At 45.3% G+C, this 26,720-nt stretch overlaps 1 protein-coding gene across 1 annotated transcript in view; it reads left to right on the top strand.

Moving 5' to 3' along the window:
* WDR59 (WD repeat domain 59) overlaps positions 1 to 26,720 on the top strand; it is a 355,903-nt gene that overhangs the window by 44,925 nt on the left and 284,258 nt on the right. The window contains exon 2 of the mRNA XM_030203634.1: positions 7,280 to 7,329. Coding sequence (XP_030059494.1) covers positions 7,280 to 7,329 — 50 coding nt within the window. The remainder of the gene's footprint in view (positions 1 to 7,279; positions 7,330 to 26,720) is intronic.

The raw sequence follows: 26,720 nt of genomic DNA, 5'->3' as shown, positions 1-26,720 counted from the left end.
GGAGGGTGGCCAGTGTGACGCTGATTTTTAAAAAGGGTTCTAGGGCTGATCCAGGAAAGACTGGTAAGCCTGATGTCGGTGTTGGGCAAAATAGTGGAAACTATTATAAAGAATAAAATTACAGAACACATAGACAAACATGGTTTAATGGGACAGAGTCAGCAAGGGTTCCGCTGAGAGAAATCGTGCCTCGCCAATTTGCTTCATTTCTTTGAAGGCATGAATAAACATGCGGATAAAGGTGAGCTGGTTGATTATAGTGTTATCTAGATTTTCAGAAAGCTTTTGATAAAGTTCCTCATGAGAGACTCCTGAGTATATTAGAGGCAAAGGGTAGGGTGAAATGGTCATTTCTGTCAATGGAAAGGGTGAACAGTGGAGTGCTGCAGGGATCTGTACTGGGACCAGTGCTATTTAATCCTATATAATAAAACACACCGCCAACATTCTGAAGCTGACTGCATGGCTGAGGCATTCCTGCTCTCTGTATCCATCTCCTGAATTGACATCACGTACTTCTGGGATGGTATGGGATTTGCGTTACAAGACGTACGAGGAGAGACTTGCGGACCTGAACATGTATACCCTGGAGGAAAGGAGGAACAGGGGTGATATGATACAGACGTTCACATATTTGAAAGGTATTAATCCGCAAATGAACCTTTTCCGGAGATGGGAAGGCGGTAGAACGAGAGGGCATGAAATGAGATTGAAGGGGGGCAGACTCAAGAAGAATGTCAGGAAGTATTTTTTCACGGAGAGGGTGGTGGATGCTTGGAATGCCCTCCCGCGGGAGGTGGTGGAGAGGAAAACGGTAACGGAATTCAAACATGCGTGGGATAAACATAAAGGAATCCTGTGCAGAAGAAAGGGATCCTCAGGAGCTTAGAATGGGTGGCAGAGCTGGTGGTTGGGAGGCGGAGCTAGTGTGGGCAGACATATACGGTCTGTGCTGGGGCTGGTGGTTGGGAGGCGGGGATAGTGCTGGGCAGACTTATACGGTCTGTGCCGTGGCTGGTGGTTGGGCGGCGGGGATAGTGCTGGGCAGACTTATACGGTCTGTGCCAGAGCCGGTGGTGGGTGGCAGGGATAGTGCTGGGCAGACTTATACGGTCTGTGCCAGAGCTGGTGGTTGGGAGGCGGGGTTGGTGGTTGGGAGGCGGGGATAGGGCTGGCCAGACTTATACGGTCTGTGCACTGAAGAGGACAGTACAAATAAAAAAAGTAGCACATATGAATTTATCTTTTTGGGCAGACTGGATGGACCGTGCAGGTCTTTTTCTGCCGTCATCTACTATGTTACTATATCACAAGCAGAAGTGACCAACCACACGAGGTTTCTCGTCTTCAGAATGTTGGAGGTGCATTCTATTAAATAGGATTGGTCAGTTCCTTGAAGCACAGCCAGAGCTCAGCGTCCTACACAGTAACGCTCAGACACCAGAGAGAGGGGGGGGGGGCTGACACCAGAGAGGGGGGGGGGAGGTATCTCTTGTCACACACACACTCTCTCTCTCATAGTCAATGGATTTCTCTTTCTCACTCACACACACTGTCTCTCACACACTCTATGTGTCACACTGTATCACATTCACTCTCTATGTGTCACACAGTCACTCACACACTCTCTTGGTCTCATACACGCAGTCTCACAGAGAGAGTCTGTGTCTCACACACACTCTCTCTCGCACACACTGTATCTGTGAGAAACGCACACTCTCTCTCACACTGTGTCTCACATACGCACTTGCACACACTCTCATTCTCACACACACGCTCTCTCTCTCTTTCACAGACGCACTCGCACCCAGACTCACTCTCTCTCTCTCACATACACACACACTCACAAAGTCACTCTCACATACACTCTCTCAAACATACACACTCCGAGGAAAACCTTGCTAGCGCCCGTTTCATTTGTGTCAGAAATGGGCCTTTTACTAGTATATTTATAAATGATATGGAAATCAGAACGATGAGTTAGGTGAATAAATTTGCAGATGATACAAAACTATTCAAGGTTGTTAAAACACGTGCAGACTGTGAAATATTGCAGGCAGACCTTAGGAAATTGGAAGCCTGGGCATTCAAATGGGAGATGAAATTTAATGTGGATAAGTGCAGGGTAATGCACATTGGAAAGAATAATCCGAATCATAGTTACCTAATGCTAGGGTCCACCTTGGGGGTTAGCACTGAAGAAAAAGATCTAGGTGTCGTAGCTAATACGCTGAAATCTGCTCAGTGTGCACGGCCAAAAAAGCAAACAGGATGCTAGGAATTATTAGGAAAGGGATGGTGACTAAGATTGAAAATACTATAATGCCTTTATCACTCCATGTTGCACCTGCACCTTGAGTATTGCGTCCAGTTCTGGTCGCCGTATCTCAAAAAAGACATAGCGGAATTGGAAAAGGTTCAAAGAGCAACCAAAATGATAAAGGGGATGGAACTCCTCTTGTATAAAGAAAGGCTAAAGAGGCTAGGGATCTTCAGCTTGGAAAAGAGACGGATGAGGGGAGCTATGATTGAGGTCTACAAAATCCTGAGTGGTGTAGAATGAAGTAGAAGTAAATTGATTTTCTTTTACTCGTTCCAAAAGTACAAAGACTAGGGGACACTCGAGGAAGTTACATGGAAATACTTTTAAAACAAATAGGAGGAAATATGTTTTCATTCAACGAATATTTAAGCTCTGGAACTCTTTGCCAGAGGATGTGGTAACAGTGGTTAGCGTATCTATGTTTAAAAAAGGTTTTGACAAATTCCTGGAGGAAAAGTCCATAGTCTGGATCAGGCGACCCTCAGGGGGAGGAATGCTGGCTTTGGCCTAACCCCTGGTAAGCCTTTCCTCAGCTGAGAGGTGCCCAGCTCTACCACCGGCTGCCTTTCAGGTGCTGTGGAGGACTTGCAGCTCATCTGCATATCCTTACAGCCTTCTCCGGGGTGATACCCAGGTCCACTCCGATCCACTCAGGGCCTCCGCTCTAGGCGTGCGGGGCATTTTTCTCTTTACATCTAATCTTCTTCCCAGTTGCTAAAGTACCTCAGTCATTTATGGGCCCTATTCACATTCTCTTCCTAGCCCTGTCCCTTCCTAATCTTTTCCCTCACCCCCTACCTCTCTCCGCTAAAGGAACTCACTGCCCATCCATCGACTTCATCACCTCACCTTCTCTCCTACCCTCTTCCTCCCTCTTGGCTTTTAATCTCCGCCTCTTTCTTCCGTCCATTTTGCCTTCCCCATTCCACCTAAATACCTCTCGCCTTCGCCTTCGTGGCCACACCTCTCCTACTCTCCTCCGCTCTCTTTTACTCCTTCTCTTACTCTCAGCCGGTGACATCAATCCCAATCCTGGCCCCCCTCACCAACTATTATCCCAACTCTGCAGATCTCACCGCGACCTCTCTAACCTCATCTCTATTTCTCTACTCCCCTCCTCTTCTCTGCCCTTGCGCCCTATGGAATGCCCGCTCTATCTGTAACAAACTTGCCTATATCCAGGACCTCTTTATCTCGCGTCACGTCCATCTGCTCGCCATAACAGAAACCTGGCTCTGCCCTGATGACTGCTTCAGTCGCAGCCCTCTGCCATGGCGGTTATCTATTTTCACATACTCCTCGCCCTGCTGGCCGTGGGGGCGGTGTTGGACTACTTCTGTCTCCCTCCTCCAGATTTCAACCCCTTCTTCCACCTCAATCTCACTGTTTTTCCTCCTTTGAAGTCCACTCTATCCGCCTTTTCTCTCCTCTGCCTCTTCGAATAGCGGTCATTTATCGTCCCCCTGATAAGTCCCTTTCATCCTTTCTCAGTGACTTTGACGCCTGGCTTGCCTTCTTCCATGATCCTTCCTCCCCCTCTCTCATCCTTGGTGACTTTAATATTCCTGCTAATGATCCTTCCAACTCTTATATTTCCAAGTTACTCGCTTTAACGTCCTCCTTTAATCTCTAACTATGCTCCACCTCCCCCACTCATCAAAATGGTCACTGTCTTGATCTCATCTTCTCCTCCAACTGTTCACCCTCTAGTTTCCTTGTCTCTGATCTTCCCTCCTCTGATCACCATCTTATAACTTTTACACTTAAATCTCCTCCCTCCCAGTCCCGTCCTAGCTTATCTAATTTATCTAGGAATCTTCATGATATTGACCCTTCATCGCTATCCTCACATGTTTCAAACCTCCTCTCTACTGTGGCACCATCCACGTCTGTCAACGAGGCTGTTTCTTCTTACAACAATACTCTATCCTCTGCCTTAGACACTCTTGCACCTTTGATGACCTGCCCTGTAAGGCGTACAAAACCCCAACTTGGCTGACTTCTAATATCCGCTACCTACGTTCCTGTACCCGCTCCGCCGAATGCCTCTGGTGGAAATCTCGGGCCCTTGCTGATTTCTTACACTTTAAGTTCATGCTGACCTCCTTCCAATCTGCTCTTTTACGTGCCAAACAGGATTATTAAGTCGAGGATTAGAGCCAAGAGAGTTGGTCAGTTGGATATAATAATCCACCACATTGAACTCTCTCCTCAAGGTGCCCCCTCCCCCAACTCCCCCTTCATTATCTCCTCAGACCCTTGCTGAATTCTTTCACAACAAGGTTCAAAAGATAAACCTTGCTTTCTCTACCTCATCACCTCTCCCTCCACTAGTCCGTTCTCCTCGCTCTCCTTCCCCTCATTCCCTTTCCTCCTTTCCTGAAGTTACTATTGAGGAAACTACACTTCTCCTTTCTTCCTCAAAATGTACCACCTGTTCCTCTGATCCCATTCCCACCCACCTTCTTAATGCCATCTCTCCTGCTCTTATTCCTTTTATCTGTCACATTCTCAACCTCTCACTTTCCACTGCGACTGTCCCTGCTGCCTTTAAACATGCTGTGGTCACACCTCTCCTTAAGAAGCCTTCACTCGACCCTACTTGTCCCTCTAATTACCGACCCATCTCCCTCCTGCCTTTTCTCTCCAAATTACTTGAGCGTGCTGTTCACCGCCGCTGCCTTGATTTTCTCTCCTCACATGCTATTCTTGACCCACTACAATCTGGTTTTCGCCCTCTCCACTCAACCGAAACTGCGCTTACTAAAGTCTCCAATGACCTATTACTGGCTAAATCCAGAGGTCAATATTCCATCCTCATTCTTCTTGATCTTTCCGCTGCTTTTGACACTGTCAATCACAGCATACTTCTCGATACCCTGTCCTCTCCTGGTTCTCTTCCTACCTCTCCTACCTTTAGTGTTCACTCTGGTGGATCCTCTTCTACTTCTATTCCTCTGCCTGTCGGCGTACCTCAGGGTTCTGTTCTTGGTCCCCTCCTCTTTTCTATCTACACTTCTTCCCTTGGTTCATTAATCTCATCCCATGGCTTTTCCTACCATTTCTATGCTGATGACTCCCAAATCTACCTTTCTAGCCCTGATATCTCACCTTGCATCCAAACCAAAGTTTCAGCGTGCTTGTCTGACATTGCTGTCTGGATGTCTCAACGCCACCTGAAATTAAATATGACCAAAACCGAGCTTCTCATTTTCCCCCCCAAACCCACCTCTCCGCTCCCCCCGTTTTCTATTTCTGTTGATGGCTCTCTCATTCTCCCTGTCTCCTCAGCTCGAAACCTTGGGGTCATCTTTGACTCTTCTCTCTCCTTCTCTGCTCATATCCAGCAGATTGCCAAAACCTGTCGTTTCTTTCTTTACAACATCCGTAAAATCCGCCTCTTTCTTTCCGAGCACTCTACCTAAACCCTCATCCACACCCTTGTCACCTCTCGTTTAGACTACTGCAATCTGCTTCTTGCTGGCCTCCCACTTAGTCACCTCTCCCCTCTCCAGTCAGTTCAAAACTCTGCTGCCCGTCTCATCTTCCGCCAGGGTCGCTTTACTCATACTACCCCTCTCCTCAAGACCCTTCACTGGCTCCCTATCCGTTTTCGCATCCTGTTCAAACTTCTACTAACCTATAAATGTACTTACTCTGCTGCTCTCCAGTATCTCTCCACACTCGTCCTTCCCTACACCCCTTCCCGTGCACTCTGCTCCATGGATAAATCCTTCTTATCTGTTCCCTTCTCCACTACTGCCAACTCCAGACTTCTCGCCTTCTGTCTCGCTGCACCCTACGCCTGGAATAAACTTCCTGTGCCTCTACGTCTTGCCCCATCCTTGGCCACCTTTAAATCTAGACTGAAAGCCCACCTCTTTAACATTGCTTTTGACTCGTAACCACTTGTAACCACTCGCCTCCACCTACCCTCCTCTCTTCCTTCCCGTTCACATTAATTGATTTGATTTGCTTACTTTATTTATTTTTTGTCTATTAGATTGTAAGCTCTTTGAGCAGGGACTGTCTTTCTTCTATGTTTGTGCAGCGCTGCGTACGCCTTGTAGCGCTATAGAAATGCTAAATAGTAGTAGTAGTAGTAGTCTGCTATTGAGGCAGACATGGGAAGCAACTGCTTGTCCTGGGATTTGTAATATGGAATGTTACCACAATTTGGGTTTCTGCCGGGTACTTGTGACCTGGCTTGGCCACTGTTTGCAAAACAGGATACTGGGCTAGATGGACCATTGGTCTGACCCAGTATATCTACTCTTATGTTCTTATGTTACGTGTAGATTGCATAAAAATAGGCATTCGTTCAGTGTGCCTACTTTGCACAATTTTTCTGCTTATGAAACATGTCACATACAGATAAATACTGTATAAAATTACTACCATGTGTGGATTCCTGGGGTGGCAAGTACATACATATGCACCAATTCACATGCACACACAGACCTGACTTAACCTTTACTCTTGGCGTAGGTGTAAATTTGTGAAGGAACTTTTGGCTTTGCTGTTATATAAAGGTACATATGCCTAGGTGTCCTGTTATAAAATTGCCTTCTTTCTCTGCTGTTGCTTCAGGTATTTACTTAGGGGGCCCTTTTACTAAAGCTTATTGCGCACTAATGGAATTAGTGTGTGCTAAATGCTAAGAAGCCCATAAGTATAAAATGGGCTTTTTAGTATTTAGCACACGCTACACTTTAGTAAAAGGGTCCTTTAGATTGTAAGCATTTTATGGACAGGGATTTATATGCATTGCCATTGTGCAGTACTGTATATGCCCAGTAGTGCTATAAAAATAAGTAGCATAAAAAGTTGATCTTTGTTTTGCAGCTTTATCAATGGACAGCAATGAGGAATGCCAGAGCGAGTACCATTCACATTTGTAAGACTATGTGAAGTTGCTGCAGTTAATGTGGATTTTTCTTGGGGTTTTTTTTCCAGGTGACTGCAATGTCATTGGATTGTCGTGGGCAGCATGCAGTGCTCTCTGGGTGAGTGTGCCCCTCTCCCACCTGCTCCTCTCCTATCTGCTCTGTACTCTCTCACTAGGGGAATCTGCACTCTGTACAGGTCTGTTCCCAAGGGACAGTGAGACTCGTAGATCAATGCTTCTAATTCACCCTGGTTTCCATACACCCCTACACGTTTTCAAGGTGAAGCCCACTGAAATATGTACCTGGTGTTCACAAAGGAAGGGACCTTGCTTTCCCCAACTGTGGTGATATTTTTGAAAAAGAGAAATGTCCTTTCATTAACCTTGAATTCACTACAACATAAATGGAAACATTTGGTGAAAAGTATCAATTTTATGGAGAATCTAACAAGTATATAAAGGGATAATAAGCATCAGAGGAGGAAAAAGTACATTAAATCAACAATGTTCCAAATAATTAGACAAATTGTAAAACCAGTTCATTCATGTGACTCCTGTTGCCTAGAGGTTTATCTGTTTTGTAATTCAGCCAGCAATAATATAAATGGTTGGCATCCCGACACTACAAGGAAGGATGGTAATCTCTCATAGAGCTCCAAGAGCAGGACCAGCCATCATAACGCTCCCTTCCTTGTCATCTATATCAGACCAGTCCAGACTAATGGGTTGTGTCCATTTACCAGCGGAAGGAGACAGAGAAAATAGTTCCAAGTAAACCGCCTCTTAAGGGTATCGTGCAGCTTGGAATGTTCAGTATTTTCTCTGTCTCCTAGCGGATGGTGGACAGATCGTGCAGCTGCTCTGGATTTCTGGCTGGTAGCTCCTGTCCCAGATTCTTCTGGTGACAGTGGAACCAAGGGTGTGCTGGTAACCGCGTTGAGGCTAGTTTTAGATCCTGAGTTCCTCATCTGCCTCCTCTGGCTATCTTGCTAGCAGGGTGATGGTTGATTGTGGCATGGAGTACCTTGTCTCCCCTGTGCGGTTCTTCTCTTCTGTGGTGGTAGGTATATCTGAATTTCTTCCTCTGAGGTAAGCCTTTATTTATTCCTGTCACTAGTGAAGAAGGTTGTTTATATTAAAAAAAAAAAAAAAAAGAAGAAACTTTGTTTTTCCTTCTTTCTCTTGCCTGTTACCTGATTAATTTTCCTGCCTTTGGCAATGTATTCTAGGGGGCCGCTTGCGAAGTTTCTTTGAATTTTGCTGGCCGGCGTCTGATTCTGATCTTGGACCCTTCTGAGCTGGTACCATAAGTACATAAGTAATGCCACATTGGGAAAAGACCAAGGGTCCAGCGAGCCCAGCATCCTGTCCACGACAGCGGCCAATCCAGGCCAATGGCACCTGGCAAGCTTCCCAAACGTACAAACATTCTATACATGTTATTCCTGGAATTGTGGATTTTTCCCAAGTCCATTTAGTAGCGGTTTATGGACTTGTCCTTTAGGAAACCATCTAACCCCTTTTTAAACTCTGCCAAGCTAACCGCCTTCACCACGTTCTCCGGCAACGAATTCCAGAGTTTAATTACGCGTTGGTTGAAGAAAACTTTTCTCCGATTTGTTTTAAATGTACTACACTGTAGTTTCATCGCATGCCCCCTACTCCTAGTATTTTTGGAAAGCGTGAACAGACGCTTCACATCCACCTGTTCCACTCCACTCCTTATTTTATATACCTCTATCATGTCTCCCCTCAGTCGTCTCTTCTCCAAGCTGAAAAGCCCTAGCCTCCTTAGTCTTTCTTCATAGGGAAGTCGTCCCATCCTCGCTATCATTTTAGTCGCCCTTCGCTGCACCTTTTCTAGTTCCACTATATCTTTCTTGAGATGCGGCGACCAGAACTGAACACAATACTCAAGGTGCGGTCGCACCATGGAGCGATATAACGGCATTATAACATCCTCACACCTGTTTTCCATACCTTTCCTAATAATACCCAACATTCCATTCGCTTTCCTAGCCACAGCAGCACACTGAGCAGAAGGTTTCAGTGTATTATCGACGACGACACCCAGATCCCTTTCTTGGTCCGTAACTCCTAACGTGGAACCTTGCATGACGTAGCTATAATTCGGGTTCTTTTTTCCCCACATGCATCACCTTGCACTTGCTCATACCAGTTGCTTTGATTTTTTTTTTTGTGGGGTACGGCTCATGTCTGGAGCATGAAACTCAGTTGTTTTTCTCCTCTTCACGGTCCTAGATGGCGGCTGGTTCAGAGGGCAGCCCCGTTGCTGGAACTTGTATCTTTGCGGTTCAGAGGTCTTAGTCTGCCATTTCCAAAGTGGGGGAAGTCTTCGCTGGCTCTGTTTGGCTGCAGGCTCAGTCTTTTTAGTCCAGGGCTATTTTTTCATTCCTGTCAGCCTTACACGGCTGTTGGTCAGTTCTTTTTCAGACCGTCCGGTCTCTGCTGCTTCAGGCATCTTGCTCGAGACGCCCCTGCTATTTGATTCTTGTTTTGGCAGCAGTTTTTCCTCCCTTCCTTAGGGAGATTCTGGTTCTCTTGTCCCCGTGGATCCCTCCTGTCTGCTCTGGTTTGTCTGCAGGGTACTTTCCTTCTGGTGGGGGTCTGAGTTGCCCTTGATGTGCAACTGCTAGCTCAAATCCTTCTTCTGAGTACCCTCGGGAGCGCCATTCTTGCCAGTCTTGGACTCAGTTCATTGTCTCTTTATGGGAATGTGCCTTTTTAGGACTAGTTTGCCACAGCTCTTCCTTGCTTCCCTTGCTTTCGGGCGGGAGTTTTAGCCTGGCACAGGTGGATTTTGTGTTTTCTAGTTTCAGGCGCCTCTCTCCTGGCACATTTGGCACTCCTTCCTTTTTCTGTAAGGGGCGCAGTTCTTTCCTGCTGAGCAGATCTATTGCTGTGCATCTGGATTATCGCTTCTTAGCTCTGCGCTTTTCACTACTTTTCTCCAGGGAAGTGGCTGTGTTCTAGGTCTGGCGTTTCTCTCCCTTGCTGGTTTTTCCTCAGTTTGGTGTTAGTGGCCAGCTTTTTCTTTGTTCCTGGCCTGGCAAGAGTTGTTTCTGCCTCACTGCCTTACGGCTGCATTTTGCTCCCTATGGTCTGAGGATTCCAGCTCCGTGATGACTGCTGCTCTGTATCGGTTGCCTAGGAGGGCGGTCATTGTGGCTCACAGACCACTTGAGGGCCGAGAGTGTCCCTTGGGGCATGGGGCTTTTTCTTCTTGTAGTTTTAGTCCTTCTGGGCCAGGGGAGTGCAGCACCAGGTCTGCATTTCCACAAGTTGTGCTCCTTTCCTGTTGGCCTCCTGGCAGCACCTTCTTCTCTGGCTGTTCCCCGGGACTCCATCTATGCATTTTGCATGCTGAGCACAGCTCCATCGCTGCATGTTGAGCACAGCTCCATCGCTGCATGCTCCATCGCTGCATGTCGAGCACAGCTCCATTGCTGCATGCTCCATCGCTGCATGTTGAGCACAGCTCCATCGCTGCACATCGAGTGCGGCTCCATTATTGCATGCAGTTCCACTCCATCGCTTCATGTTGAGCGCGTCTCCCATCGCTTCATGTTGAGCGCGTCTCCCATCGCTGCATGTTGAGCTCTGCTCGATTATTCCATGCAGTTCCACCGTTCCATGTTGGGCATGGCTCCACAGTTCAAGGTTTGCTTTAGCTCCATCGCTGTATGTTGAGATTGAGAACAGCTCTATCATGGCATGTTGAGTGAAGTTCCTTCGCTTCTTATTCTGCAACCTTTCATCTCTGTATGTTGAACGCAGCTCCATTGTCACATGTTGAGTTTAGTTCTTTCTTCAGGTCTCAGCGTGGGGCACAGTCCTGTGTCTGCGTGTAGAACACAGTTCTGTGTCTGCCTGTGGAACGCAGCTCCTTGTCTGTGTGTGGCATGCAGCTCTCTCTTTGCGTATGGAACGCAGTTCCCTGTCTGTGTGCAGAGCACAGCTCCACCGCCTGTTGAGTGCAGCTCCATCTCTGTATGTTTAGCACAACTCTTCTCTGCAAATTGGGTGAAGTTCCAGGGTGGTATGTGGAGCACAGCTCTGTAACTGCAGGTCCTACACAGCTTTATGTCTGCGTAGGAAGCATAGCTCCTTGTCGGCGTGTGGAGCGCAGCTTCTTGTCTGCGTTTTATACACAGTTCCATCGCTACCGCAGCTTCAGTTCTGCAGGTACATCTAACATCCAGCTCTTTCAGTGGGGCACTGCTCATCCTCTGTCTGTTACTCTCAGCTTCTTCTCTGCTTGTTCAGTGCATTTCTATCTTTTCCAGAGGTGTGCAACTCTTTCTCTGCCCGTGGTGCGTGTGTCAGTTTGTGTGCTTTGAATGCAAATCAGTTTGTTCTCGTTGAGGATGGATCCTACTCTGCCTAATGAGCGCAGCTTCTTTTCTGTCTTTTCAGTTCAGTCTCTGACTGTGGAACATGTTTTCACCTTTGCCTGTTGGGCACTGTTTCACCTTGTCGGTCAACCTCAGCTTTTTTCTGCGGGTTGGATATAGTAACTTCTCAGCAGCTGTGGCATACCGCAGTTTAGACTGCTAGACAAGGCTGTCTTGTCTCCTGTTAGCTACCATTCCTGTGGCACCTTTTTTTGCCATAGCCTCTTGGTGGCTGGCAAGAAGCTTCTCCATTGCTGGAGTTTGAATTAGTCTCTGCTCCTTTTGTGGCTACTTGCACCTTGGGGGTCTTTTCTCCACAGTGTGGCTCTCAACTCTCTTTCTTTTTGTCTCCTTTTGTTCTTTCATCCCTAAGTCCAGAGCGAGCTGGTTGAGGTGTACTCTTTCTACGGTTGTACCCTGGTATGCTGCTGCCCTTTTCTTCATTTATTCTCCTGGAGAGACTAGCGCTCCAGTTAGTTGGTTCTCTCAACTCTCTTTTTTTTTTTGTTACATTTGTACCCCACACTTTCCCACTCATGGCAGGCTCAATGCGGCTTACATGGGACAATGGAGGGTTAAGTGACTTGCCCAGAGTCACATGGAGCTGCCTGTGCCGGGAATCGAACTCAGTTCCCCAGGACCAAAGTCCACCACCCTAGCCACTAGGCCACTCCTCCACTCTGGAGTCTCTTCTTGTTCTGTGGAGTTTGATTCTCTCACTAGGCATGGGTCTGGGTGGTTCCTGGGCCTTGCCTCCTTTCTTCTATGAAGTGTGGCGCACCGTTTGGGGTGGCGTACTCCTAGTACTTAGGGTCGTTTCATCTGACCATCTTGGACTCGAGGCAGACCGGCAGGGTTCGGCGAAGTGGATCCTGGTCTAGGAGAGAGAATTCTTCTCCTTGTTGCTCAGATACGACCGTTGCCTTCCTTCCAAGGGGGTGGGTCTTTTGGCATGAGTATCTTTTGCTGCTGCTTTTACTACTCTCGGGACAGGGGTACATAATTTTTCTTTTGCTCAGGACGTTTGTTCTGTGTCCTACGGCTTTTCTAATGTCTAACTCTGTTCCATTTTGGTAGCCTGGTGGTTCGGGTATTCAAATCCTTTTCTGCTAATCATTTTTTTGCTGTGTGTATAGCTTTGTTGATTTTTCAACCTTCTGCATTCTTCTTTTCTCCCCCCCCCCCCCCCCCCCCCTTTGGGAAACTGCTTTGCTACATCCCATTAGTCTGGACTGGTCTGGTATAGATGACAAGGAAGGAAAAATTATGTTCTTACGTGATAATTTTCTTTCCTTTAATCATACCAGACCAGTCCAGATGCACTCCCTGGCTAGAATCTGTCAGAGTGTTGTTTTCTTTAGGTATCCCTGGCTGTTCCATGACGCATCAATACGCTGGGATGTCCTACAGCACTGCCTACTTCATCTTCTCTAGTCAATCTCATGCCACATGTTGTTGTGCCAGTTCTGTATGACTCCTGTTACTTGGCATCATGGAGTTCTTTCCACAGATTCAGGGGTAGATCTCTTGAGCAAGCTCAGTATGGACCATTCCCTCTCGCTTACTTTACTGTGAGGGAAGGTTGCAGTTGCCTTTGGCCAAGCAGGAACAGTGAGGTTCTGCATTTTGGCTCCAAGAGTATTAACTGTGTTTTCTTCTAGACTTCAGAGCACCATTGCTTGGCTATTCAAAATACTGAACATTCCAAGCTGCACGATACCCTTAAGGGGCGGTTTACTTGGAACTATTTTCTCTGTCTCCTTCCGCTGGTAGATGGGACACAGCCCATTAGTCTGGACTGGTCTGGTATGACTAAAGGAAAGAAAATTATCAGGTAAGAACATAATTTTTCCTTATGACTGCATGAGCCATAAATTGCTGCATTTCAATTCTGGCTCTGAAGAAAGTCTTACTTCGGTTACCATTCTAGGGACCTTGATTCAACATATCCTTCTAAAGCTTCCTGTAGCACTTGGGAGAGGGGGATTTTTGAATTTAGCTTGCACCTTTTCAGTAGTAGTTCAAGGCAAGTTACGCTTAGGTACAGTAGGTATTTCCCTGTCTCTGGAGGGTTTACCATCTAAGTTTATGTGGAGGGTGTAGTGATTAGCTCAAGGTCACAAGGAGTATCAAATTTGACACCTGGCTTCCCTAGTTCTCATTAGTGGCGTAGCTAGACAGCTAATTTTGGGTGGGCCTGAGCCCAAATTTGATGGGCACAACATTTTTTCTGCCCCTGCCCTACTCCCATATTTCACCCCTCCCCCAGCACCTCACAACTCAAAATATAAATACTTAAGATCCCTAAGCTCTTTTGGCAGAAGACGTCCTCTGAATTTGACCAAAATTCCATTTTACCAAATTTGGTGGCCAGCAGCAACATCCCTGAGCCACTGATGTCAGCACCCTACGCATGCGTAGTTGTCAGTGACTCAAGGATGGTGCTGCACTCTGCAGAGCTTTGTAGAAGGGAGTTCTTGTTGCCTTTAGAGGAGGTCCTCAGCTGGCCATGCTTGAAGATCCCCACTAGCTATAGCAAGGGTCAGAGCTGGTATTAGACATGCTGGGGCCCAGGTCAGAAAATAAAGGAGGGGGCCCTCACGATCCCTGCCTCCTCGCCCGTCTCTGCACCTGCCATTACTATCATACCAACAGACCCTCACTAAATACAAAACAAGGGATCACAAAAATAGTACTGGGAAACCCAAGAACTTAAGCTTAGAATGTACTGCAACACTAAAGAAACAAAAACAGATATACACTATGCATATTTCCCAAAGCTAAAATATTCCATTTAATAGATTCACAATAAAATTATTCTTTTTGTATCTTTGTTGTCTGGACATTTTACTTTTCCATAATGTTGGTTCCAGGTTCACTTTTCCTGTCTGTGTTCTGCTAATTCTCCTTCAAGTGGTTGCAGTCCATTTGTCTTTTCTCCTCTCTCTTGTCTTATTCCATTCCTTCACTACATCTACCTTTGACACATTGATATTTCTTTTTTAGTTCTTTCCTCTCTGTTCACTCAAATTTCACCCTCGTTCTCATCCTTCTCCTTTTTACTTTTCAGCTATCAAATTCCATTTCCTTCTCTCATTCACTTGCTGTCCCATTCCTCATCTCCAGCCTTTTCACCAGCCTTCCATTCCCTTTCATCTTTAATCAACTCTCCATTAAGCATCTTTCTGCCCCACCCCCCATAATTACTATACTCCTCTCATTTGTTTCCTGGCCACCTCCCCTTTGGCCTTTTCCACATAGTTCCACCATAACTGTTATGAGTAGCACTTTAAAGGTGGAAAATGTGGAAACAAGCGAGCGGGGTAGTGATCATGAGCATCCCTCCCCCCTGTGCGTGGACTCCCGGCACTACTGGCGCCCCAGTTGTCGGGGGCTGCCTGTCTTCTGATCGCCTCTGCTTCCCGATTTGGTTTGAGCCCTCTTCATTTTGCCCTTGTCCAGCACTGCTTCCTCTACACCAGAACGGCCTATCAGCTGTTGAGCTCTTTCCTCCTGACAAGCTTCTCAGCCTCTCCTGCCTTGTGACTGCTTCCTGCACTGCCTTACCCCTGCCTTCGCTGTCCTGCCTGCTGGAGCACCTGGAGACCAGTTCCTGGCCTTGATGGGACAATCTTTATCGTTATCTTCTGTGACTCGGCGAGTCAAGATCTGATTTGGACCTATTTCTCCTTCCTCTCTTTCCTCTTTCTGTTCTTTTCCCTTCCTGCTGCTCATTCCCATAATTTTTGTATTTATTCTCCCTCCCTCTTGCTATCAACTGTCATTGTAATTCTTTTTTTTAGTTCATTGTAAGCTGCTTTGGGGCTGCGTTCCGTGGCAAAAGGCGGGGTATAAATGATCTAAAATAAATAAATAAATTTGCAGCATCTTCCTCACTCCAACCTTCTAGTCCAGTGCCTGCTCCCTCTTTCTCCTCTCCCTACCCTTGTAGCCTGATATCTCCCTGTTCCTTCCACACACACCCCCCAGCATATTCCGGCCCCCTTCCCCTGTGGTCCAGCATTTCTTCTTCTTTCTTTCCTCCCTCCAATTGTCCAGCATCTGTCCTTCACTCTCTTCTGTCGCAGGATCCACAATCTCCCTCTTTTTCTCTTCCCCCTCTAGTGCATATCTCTTCCTCCCTTCCTCTCCTCCAGCCCCATGTCCAACCTCTCTTCCCTCCTTCCTCTCTCCCACTGTCCACATCACTCTCACTGTCTCCCATCCTTGATCCCTGGGTCCAACATCTCTCTCTTTCTTCCTCCTCCTTCCCCATATAGCATCTCTCTCTCTCTCTGTCCATCATTTCTCCCTCTCTCAATGCATCTTTCCCTCTCTCTCCCTCCACATAAAGCATTTCTCCCTCTCTCTCCCCATGCATCTCTCCCTCCCCCCACCTCCATGCTCAACATTTTTCCTTCTCTTACCTCTACCCCCCTATGCAGCATCTGTCCCACCCCACGCACAATTCTCCCTCTCCCTGCATCCCATGCAGCATCTTTTCCTCCCACCCCACCTCCAACAATTCTTTCTCTCCCAAGGCTTGTAGCATCTCTCCCTTCCCTTCCCTCCCCTCCCATGTCCAACTTTCTCCTTCACTCCATACCCCCCTGCGCAGCATCTCTCCCTCCAACCCATGCAACAGCTCTTCCTCTCATCCCATCTCAAGTAATTCTTCTCTCTTCCCCTACACCTCATGCTGCATCTCTCCCTCCCTCACTTCCAAAAACTAACCCTCTCTTTTCCCTTCCCCATGTGTTGCATCTCTGTTGAGGGTCTAAGGCGGACAAAGCCTTCAAAGACCCTAAGTTCGCAAACCTGAAATAAATGGGATCTACAAAAATATAATTAATCAAATCAAGCAAGATTTATTCATTGGTTTCAAAGGTTACAGAAATGAAGAAGGAATTAATAAAGGCTCAAGAAGCAAATATATGAAGGTTCTTGAGGGAGCATTGCATTTCCTACTCACTAATCAAGGAATCCAGACACGCAGTCCCCGTTTTCCTGGTTCTAAGCACTTATATACTAAAGTTTTTACTTGATTTCCTTATGTGCATTTCCTATACATGCTTCCTTTGCTAGCTGTCTCTTTAAAACCTGTTCAAACAGGCTTTGCAAAAATGCCTTTTCAGCAGTGCTTGATTTTAGGCTTAAAGGTTGTGACTCTTGTGTCACAGGAACAGTGCGTTTTTCTAGTGAAAAAAGTGCCGGTACTCAACTGCCAGGCCACCCTTCAGGGGTGGGATAATCACTGAGGGACCCACCCCACAATACCCAGGCCCTATGCACCAGTCACAGAATCTATGACAAGGCAGAATTGGTGTGTAGAGCCTGAGATTTTTCATTAAAACTTGGGGACCGTGGATCAATTTTAGTAGACAATGGAAAAGGTGCCGGTACTCAGTACCCCCAAGTACCCCCTCTAAAAAAGCCCTGTACAGGAAACATAAACCACAGCCTAGTCCTGCACCTGTGGTCTGTGTCACGCCTTTATTTCTTTCCTCCCCTCCCCTCCATGCATTATTTTACCTGTGTGATCCTCCATCTGAAGCTTCCCTCCCCTTCACAAACAAAGCTCTGCAGCTCTGACAGTACTTGCAGTTGAGGGAGCAAGCTGGGCTCTGGAGGCTCCTGCGGTCCTGCATCTCCCTCCCTTCACAACATTTTACATCAAAGGGTTGTCGGCATTGGTAGTGATTCGCATACACCACCCAGGGCTAACCCGGAATCCTCCCCTCTGCCGCGTACTGCTGCCTAGTCAAAAACAGGACGTTGCGTTGAGTGGGAGCTGTATGCAGCAGAGGGGAGGGGAAACTTCCAGGTTAGCCATGGGTAGCGTATGTGAATCGCTACCACTGCCAGCAACACTTTGATATAAGAAACGTTGTGAAGGGAGGGAGATGCAAGACTGCGGGAGCCTCTGGAGCCCAGCTTCCTCTCTCACATGTCAGTGCTGTCAAAGCTGCAGAGCTTCTGGGTGGGCCTGGGCCCAGCTTCACCTGTGGCCACACCCATGATTATCAACCCACTGTTCTATCCACTAGGTTACTCCTCCATTTCACCTGGATGCTTCCTCTACATGTACTGATTCAGCCTGGACCCTGTTTAGTTTCTTATATCAGAGGGGATCAGTCCCAGGGGAAATATTTAATTAGTTACTGACCACATCTCTGACAAATGCTCCATCAGATTTAAAATACAATCAATATGGATAATTATTTTGTACTTATTGAATTATGTTTTAAAATATATTATTTTTTGTCTTTTGTGGTACCATGCAAGAGAGCAGGCACTGAACCGCAGAGCTCCTGTATTTCTCCACTGTTCTCAGTTCTCGTACCTGTGATAACTTTGGTACCTTTGCTATGGGAGTAAAACTTTACCTTATGGCCACAAAACTGCCTAGAAGAGAAAGGGAGAAATGCAAGCTGGCAGATGCATCAGCCCTACTGAGCCTTTCTGTATGTTTGGCCTGGACAGCAGAAATTACTGATGAGGTGATGGCAGCGGTGGAAGTTGTGTTGGATAAGAAGTTTCAAACTATTTATGACCGAGTAGAGGCAGCGCATGAGAGATTGGACAATTATGGCCTTGAATTTGATCAGCTTCAGCAGCGGGTCAGTGATTTAGAGGACAAAATGGAGATAGAGGAAAAACAATGTGATACTGTGCATAAACAGCTGACTGAACTGGAAAATAAGCTCGACGATTTGGAAAATTGCTCCAAGAGGAACAATGATGGGCTTTTTGGAGTTATGATTGGTGAAATTGCTGCAGCTGGGAACGCAATTGGGTCCGTTGCAAGTGGAGTGGGTTCACAGAGTGGGCCTTCCGAGACAAAATGATGCAAAGCCCATTCTGTGGTCTTAAAAAAAAATGTAAACTATGTGCATAAGCAGGCTATTCTGTACACCATTCGCTCAGGACAATCTCTGACTTATGACAGTCGGTGTGTTTTATGTTGTCAGGATTAGTCATTAACAGTGGTAGTGTCCAAGAAGGCTTTTGCGTCTTATTTGTGCAGCTTTGTTCGAAAGAAGATAAAGTCCTCATTCTATCTAGCAAAAATAAGAGTGCAGCATGAGGGATCTGACAAGTTCTTTGAAGATGTAGGTCTGGCTAAAGTATTCATAAATACTCTGAATGTTTGCTCTACGCATCCTGTGCCTTGAGGAATTCACAGTGAAACATCTCTGCAGGGGAGGTGACTATGCTGCCATGCTGGCTTCTGTAATTTGTATTCATTTGGAGTCCTTGGCTATAATGACCTGGACCTTTGTGGAACACGATCATCAGTAGATAATTTCATTGCTCAGGATTTGCTATAATGATATCCTGCTTTACTGCCTTGATTTCTTTTCAATAACAGTACTGCTGGATTTTGTTCTGGAATATTCTCACAAAGAGCTGAATTAGGGGACAACCTTTAACTTGGCATTGATTTCAAATGACACTTGAAGAGGGACTGTATTTCCTTCTGATACAAGTAGGGAAGAGATTAATTTCAATTGTCTTGCTAAGTGCTCCTATGCCAAGCAACCAATTTGGTATTGTGCTTGGCTCCTACTTCACACAGTCATTTAAGTTCATCACTGTTTCATTTTTATATGTCTATGACTTGTTTGAACTTTATTTATTTATTATTTAGATTTTGCTCACACCTTTTTCAGAAGTAGCTCAAGGTGAGGTACATTCAGGTACACTGGGTATTTCTCTGTCTCAGGAGGGTTCACAATCTAAGTTTGTACTTGAGGCAATGGAAGGTTAAGTGACTTGCCCAAGATCACAAGGAGCAGCAGTGGGGTTTGAACTGGCCACCTCTGGATTGCAAGACCAGTGCTCTAACCACTAGGCCACTCCTCTACTCCACATAGGAGCCAACTTTTCAAAATTATTGAGGGTGCTAGGCCCAATGGAAATAACCCCTCCCTGGACATATACAAGGAAATTTCTCAATATTGGGGGTGCTCAAGCACCCACAGCACCCACAGAGTTGGCTCCTATGCCACTCCATAACTTAATAGTTATGTGGGGTCTATACAAACGCAGCAGTATTAAGGGGCTCCTCTTTTGCTGTACTAATGAAGATGACCATTTTCTGACAGTTCTGTCATGAAGATCGGTTCTTTTTTTTTTTTTTTTAAGGTCCTCTCTCAAAGTGGTCAAACAACCAGTTGCTATTATAGATGGTGGTGGTAATATTTTGAAGTTGAAATGCACCAGCATGATATTGTAATCTCATGTTTTACCTTATTTTGTTATAAGAGGGTTGTAGTTGTTTGTTTCTGGGCTATTGTTGATAGAGGGAAGAGTACTCTAAGCGGGGTTGGTTTGCCTACCTAGTCTTCATGGGGAGCAAGGTTTGGGAGTTAGGGGCTGAACAGGTTTCTTGAGGATGGGTTAGGTGGATGGTATGAGTTGGTGAGTTAATATAGATACGTTTTGGTAGTTTTGAGGAAGATACAGGGTTTGATAGAATATATAGACTGGAGAACCTAAGGTGTGAAGGGATATAGAACAGACCTATTATATTGTGTCATTATGGGGAGAGTGCAGGTTGGGACACGGACACCTATCCCTCTTACTTATTACGTTCCTGATCTTACTCACTTAGTCAACAGGCTTCATTAGATAATGGTTAGAATGATGTCCTGAAATGTAGGAAGGATATCCTTGCTTATTAAGCATAGTAAGATTTTGCAAGTTTTAAATAAAATAAAGTTCAGGTGGCGCTTTTGCAAGAAACACATCTAGATACACAGGAGCATCATAAACTGTGTCGCTGGTGGGTGGGAAACTTTGTGGAGGGTCCAATGAAGAATCAGAAAACTGGAGTGGTTCTAATCTGGAAAGGGATGATTATGGGAAAGTATAAAAGTATTGTGGACCCACTGGGCAGATACGTTATGGTGAAGTAGCTTTGAATTGTCAACTTTTGATATTAGTAAACATATATGTACGTAATCAATATGACAAGCTATTTTTCAAAACCATTATAGACCATTTACAGACATTTCAAGGAGTACCAGTAGTCAGAAGAGAAGCTTTCAATAGTGTTTATGACCTACTCTTAGACAGATCTCATCCAATATTGATAACCCCAGTCAATTGTTCAAAAGGAGTTCCTTTACTTTCTAACATTCTAGAATTACCGGACACATGGAGGTTCCTACACCCAAGTGATAGAGCCTTTACTCACCTATCTAGAGCACATGAGTCTCAATCTTGAATTGACTATATATTGTGAGAAGGAAGAGGCTGTCCTACCCTGGTTAGGCCCCTAGAGGGCGCTGTTCCCCTAAAATGTCCAGGGAGAAGGGCTGGGTGAGTCACTAAAGGGAGCCAGTAAGGGATGTATAGCAGGAGGTTGCTAGGACCGAGGAGAGTCCTGGAGGAGGAAACAGGTGCAGCAGGTTATGGGCTGGGTCCTGTTTGGCCATTAACCACTTAATACCCCACCTGAGTTGTGAGGGAGGAGGAGAGCTAGCAGCTGAAGAAGAGAGCAGGTAGCTGAAGCAGGAGGATCCCCATGAGAAGTACTGGCTGAGCCCTTTGGACTGGTGGTGAACTGTGTGCAAAGCAAGGAAGCTGGCTGGGGTAAGAAGGCCCTAGAGTGTCAGGTATAAGAACTGTGTGTTACAAGGAAGGACTGGGTGTCCAGGTTACAAGGAAGGACTGAGTGTCCAGGTGCTTAAGCTGGAAGATTGAACTGAGTAAGAAGAAAATGTTAAGCTGGAAGGACTGTTTAAGCTTGTAAAAGTGTTAAGCTGGAAGAAGTGTGCCCCAGGAAGGGGGAATAAAAGATTTGTTTGAGAAATATCCTGTTGGTGAGACCTGACTGTGTTTGCCTTTTGAGAAGCAGGTCACCCTGAGCAGAAAGGGGTAGTAGAATAATTTGCATAAAATCTGCATACTGTGAACCAGCTCACCCTGAGTGAAAGAGGGACCTGGGATCCTGAGGTGGGAGCTTCATCTTCACAATACCCTCATCACAATATTGATATCTTCCTTTCTAGCTGCTTTTCTAAAGACTGCTGAGATAAGTCCACTATCATTATTTTCGAAAGAGAAGGACGCCTATCTTTCGACACAAATCAGGAGATGGGTGTCCTCCCAGGGTCACCCAAATCGGCATAATCGAAAGCCGATTTTGGGCGTTCTCAACTGCTTTCCGTCGCGGGAATGACCAAAGTTCACAGGGGCATGTTGGAGGTGTAGCGAAAGCGGGACTGGGGCGTGCCTAACACATGGGCGTCCTCGACCGATAATAGAAGGGCGTCCCTGACGAACACTTGGACGACTTTACCTGGTCCTTTTTTTCTTATGACCAAGCCACAAAAATGTGCCCTAAATGACCAGATGACCACCGGAGGGAATCGGGGATGACCTCCCCTTACTCCCCCAGTGGTCACTAACCTCCTCCCACCCTCAAAAAAAATTTAAATATATTTTTTTCAGCCTCTATCCAGCCTCAAATATCATACCCAGCTCCATGACAGCAGTATGCAGGTCCCTGGAGCAGTTTTAGTGGGTGCAGTGCACTTCAGGCAGGCAGATGCAGGCCCATCCCCCCCTACCTGTTACACCTGTGGTGGTAAATGTGAGCCCTTCAAAACCCATCAGAAACCCGCTGTACCCACATGTAGGTGCCTCCCTTCACCCCTTAGGGCTATGGTAATGGTGTACAGTTGTGGGGAGTGGGTTTTGGGGGGGGTTGGGTGGGCTCAGCACAAGGTAAGGGAGCTATGCACCTGGGAACAATTTATGAAGTCCACTGCATTGCCCCCTAGGGTGCCCGGTTGGTGTCTTGGCATGTGAGGGGGACCAGTGCACTACGAATGCTGGCTCCTCCCACGACCAAATGTCTTGGATTTGGTCGTTTCTGAGATGGGTGTCCTCGGTTTCCATTATTGCCGAAAATCAGGGACAAACATCTCTAAGGTCGACCTAAATTTTGCGATTTGGGCGTCCCCACCCGTATTATCGAAACGAAAGATGGACGCCCATCTTGTTTCGATAATACGGGTTTTCCCGCCCCTTCACCAGGACGTCTTGCGAGGACGTCCTCAGGAAAACTTGGGCGCCCCTTTCGATTATGCCCCTCTATGTGTCTCTGACCATGCTCTGATCTTGGTAGAGATAGGAAATAAGCAAGAGACTGGGATAAAGAGATGGCGTTTCCTTAAGGACTTATTCTTTGAAAATTTTCATGATTACCTTCTTGGAAAGTGGAAGGAATATGTGCATCATAATAAAGAATATTACAATATTCAATCTGCACAGACATCACATGAAAATAGCCGGTGCCAGTCAAGCCCCCACCCCTGTGGGCCTACACTTCACAAGACCAGAACACTGCACCAGTGATTTCACAGTAAGAATACTGAAAAGTAATTTTAAAACAATACAGGAACGTAGGACCTTTGAAATAAGAATGATTGAATATTTTGACACATAACAAACAGGACTTAATAAGGATCTGGGTTTTCTAACCCATTATAAACCATAAAGCTGTATTTCTCTGTTTATTTCTCTGTTTATTACCCTCCTCTCACCTACCAACACCCATTCTGTTAGAATATCAATGAAATGCTTTGATGTCCCCATGCATACCTCCGACCCACCCCTATCCTCCCACCCTGTCAGACTATCATAGTAATGCTTGAATGTTTTCACTTATATACACTGTCAGCTAGCACATTTGCTTATTTCCGATCTGACGAAGAAGGGCAACCTTCGAAAGCTAATCAAGAAATGTATTAAGTTATGTCCAATAAAAAAGGTATCATCTTATTTTCTTTTCCATGTTTTATTTTGTTTGACTTCTCATAAGAAAAAATCTTGGGATGCTGAATTGCAAAAATTGGAGGAGGAAGTTAGAAGTGACGGTCAAAAATGTGGTTTAAATCCAACTGGAAATTATAAGGCCAGACTATTGGCTTCTCAATCTGCCCTTAATCAGCTGATCCATGCCCGTGTTAAAAAAACTGCAATGTATTATTGTTTTTAATTTTTTAAATACGCTAATAAAACTTAAGTTTGTTGCCCCATTTGGTCCGATAAGATGGGGGCCCCCATAGAATATTTCAACTAAAAGATGATAATGGTCACTTGACTGGAACAGAGATTGGCAAAAAGCTCTTTAAATATTTACTTATGTCTTATCTATTCCCCCCCCCCCCCCCCCCCCCCCCCCCCCCCCGGAGGTTATGGACTTAGACAGTGCTATGTACCTTTTAGGCCTACAGTTGTCTAGACTTGATGATTCTCAGAGAGCAATACTTAACGCCTCTTTATCAGAGGAAGAGGTGAGATAATGCCATAACGCATAGTCTTTTACATAAAACACCTGGGGTGGATGGTTTTTCGTTTGAATTTTACAAGATTTTATGCCCTTCGATTACTGACTGCTTCACAACAGTGTTTAATTCCTTAGTATTTACAGAGACTATGCCTGAATCTTTATGTAAGGCCCTACAAGTGGTCTTATTGAAATCGGATAAAGATCCGCAACTGGTGAACTCGTATAGACCAATTTTGTCTATTATCTATGAGGCTAAAATATTCACCAAGCTCTCAACTAATAGTTTAGCTCAAATATTATCTCATATCCTGACTGAACCACAATTGGGCTTTTGCGCTCTTGCAAGTCACAAAAAATCTTTGACAGATAATAGTTTCTTTGGAGGAAGTGAGACTTTGTTCAACTCTGCCTTTGCTTAGCAGTTATGATGCAGAGAACGCATTTGACAGAGGTAACTGGGCATTTTTGCGTGATGTGTTGTATAATTTATGGCGTCAAGGGGTTCTTTATGTCAGCAATCCAGGCTTTATATTATTCTCTGATTGCTGAAATAGCAGTAAATGGGGTATCCTCTGAATCATTTGAAATAGCAAGAGGTACTAGGCAGTGGTGCCCTTTGTCACCGTTTCTCTTTGTCCTTATTATGGATCCTTTAATTAATGACATGTTAAACAATCCAGAGATAAGGTGTACAGGTGAGGGAAGAAACTTTCAAGATATTTGCCTTTGCAGATGACCCGGAATGGTCTTTATCTGCATTGTTGGAAAATTTTACAGAGTTTGGAGATTTCTTCAGCTTCAAATTTAAATCTTTTCAAATCAGAATTACTGGCAGTGCAGTTCTGGAAGGTGGATTGGATTAGACTGGGATGCCCATTGAAACGTGCCCCAAATTATTTTACTTGTTTAGGTATACAGTTATGTTTTGACATCTGCGGACAACACCAGATAAACATCACAAAATTATAACATTTTACAAAACAACTTCTCCAGAAGTGATCTGCACTTCCTTTGTCCTTAACTGAGAGAACAAATTTATTTACCATGATTTTTTTCCCTAAGTGGTTGTATCTTTTACATATATTCTATATTTGAGACAAAAAGATATTGAAAGTCTTTATAGAATAGCCTAGTGGTTAGTGCAGTGGACTTTGATCCTGGGGAACTGAGTTCGATTCCCACTGCAGCTCCTTGTGACTGGGCAAGTCACTTAACCCTCCATTGCCCCTGGTACAAAATAAGTACCTGAATATATGTAAACCGCTTTGAATGTAGTTGCAAAAACCTCAGAAAGGCGGTATATCAAGTCCCATTTCCCTTTTACTGGGGAGGGACGAAATTGAAAGTAAAGTTCTCTAATTTATTATGTAACTGGAAGTGGGGTGGATTTGGGTATTCCTGACATATAGCTGTACAATATGGCCTCTTTACTTCAGCATTTAAGAGATTGGCTCCGCAATGTGGAGGATTATACACTGCTGTGAATGGAAAAGGCACTATGGTACTCTTGGCATCTAAACTATATCTTACATGTTAAAAACTCATCTCTTTCTGATCACTTAAGCTGTAGTGTTATAATGCAACCACTTAAAGCATTGTGGAGAGAGAGAACTAGATTTTGGGCCTTTGATCCTGGTTGTAGTAGACTGTTGCTTATACATGGGAATGCAAACACCAGTTCTAGAAAAACCTAGGATGGGTGGGACGAGGCCTCGACTTAAACATTTTTTTTTTGTCAGATGAAAGAATGCAAGATCACTCAGCTTTGTTAGGAGCAGCTCACGATTTAGTGAATCAGTTTGCATATGATTAATAAACTGATTACCTGTCTAACATCACTTCAAGAATAGGCTAAACACAACAAACTTTGCCTGAACCCAAGTAAAACCGAGCTTCTCTGGGTCCCAAACACAAGTGGACATGTACCTGACATCAAAATCTCTTTTGGGAAGTATGAACTCGCCTTCAAATCAAAAGTCAGGAACCTTGGAATACAGTTAGTTTGAACACTCTGATTCCCCAAATCTGAGCAGCCTTCAAGAGCTGCTTCTACTATTTGCGACAACTGCGCTGCCTCTCTCCTTACATTGAGAAGGTAAATCTTATCCCAGTTGTGCATGCTATGATAACATCAAAACTGGATTACTGTAATGCACTCTACATTGGTCTGACTACAAAGGGCCTGCACGAGCTCCAGTTGATTCAGAATGCTGCAGCAAGATTAATAGAATGTTGCAAGTGACATGACCGCATCACTCCATTTTTGCAAACGCTTCACTGACTACCAGTTCAATACAGGGCTAAATTTAAAACTCTATGGGCTAGATGCATCAACCAAACGTTAAAAAATCTAAATCATAAAAGTGCGTAACGAATTTGAAACAACGAAGAATGCACAAAAAAAACAGCTCAGAAATGTTTGGTGCGGTATTGAAAAGTACAGTGTATCAAGCGTACGTTATCCCCATCGTTAATTTGCTCCTTAAGCATGCGCAGAGCAGCCACAAATGTATTAAACCTACGTAGGTTGCTTACGTCAGACTGGGGCATGCGAGGGGGGGATCCCGACCTGCAAGCCTTTTAGCTGTCTGATCTAGCAGAAGAGTGCAGTTGAAGATAACTCTAAAAAGAACGACCCTCGTAAATTCCCTTTTGTAACAAAAGACCTCTTTGCAGTTTGTTTACAGTACTGGGAAAATTGGCTTTAGGGGATAGAGTTAATTTTCAAAGCTGTTGGAGAAGGGGAGAGACAGGATTTTTAAGCTGCAGGGAGAAGCAGTATGTTTT

This window comes from Microcaecilia unicolor, chromosome 5, assembly GCF_901765095.1.
Source record: "Microcaecilia unicolor chromosome 5, aMicUni1.1, whole genome shotgun sequence".
In the NCBI taxonomy this organism is placed as follows: Eukaryota; Metazoa; Chordata; class Amphibia; order Gymnophiona; family Siphonopidae; genus Microcaecilia; species Microcaecilia unicolor.
Note: the sequence above shows the minus strand (reverse complement) of the source record. Positions and strands in the feature narration are given on the sequence as shown.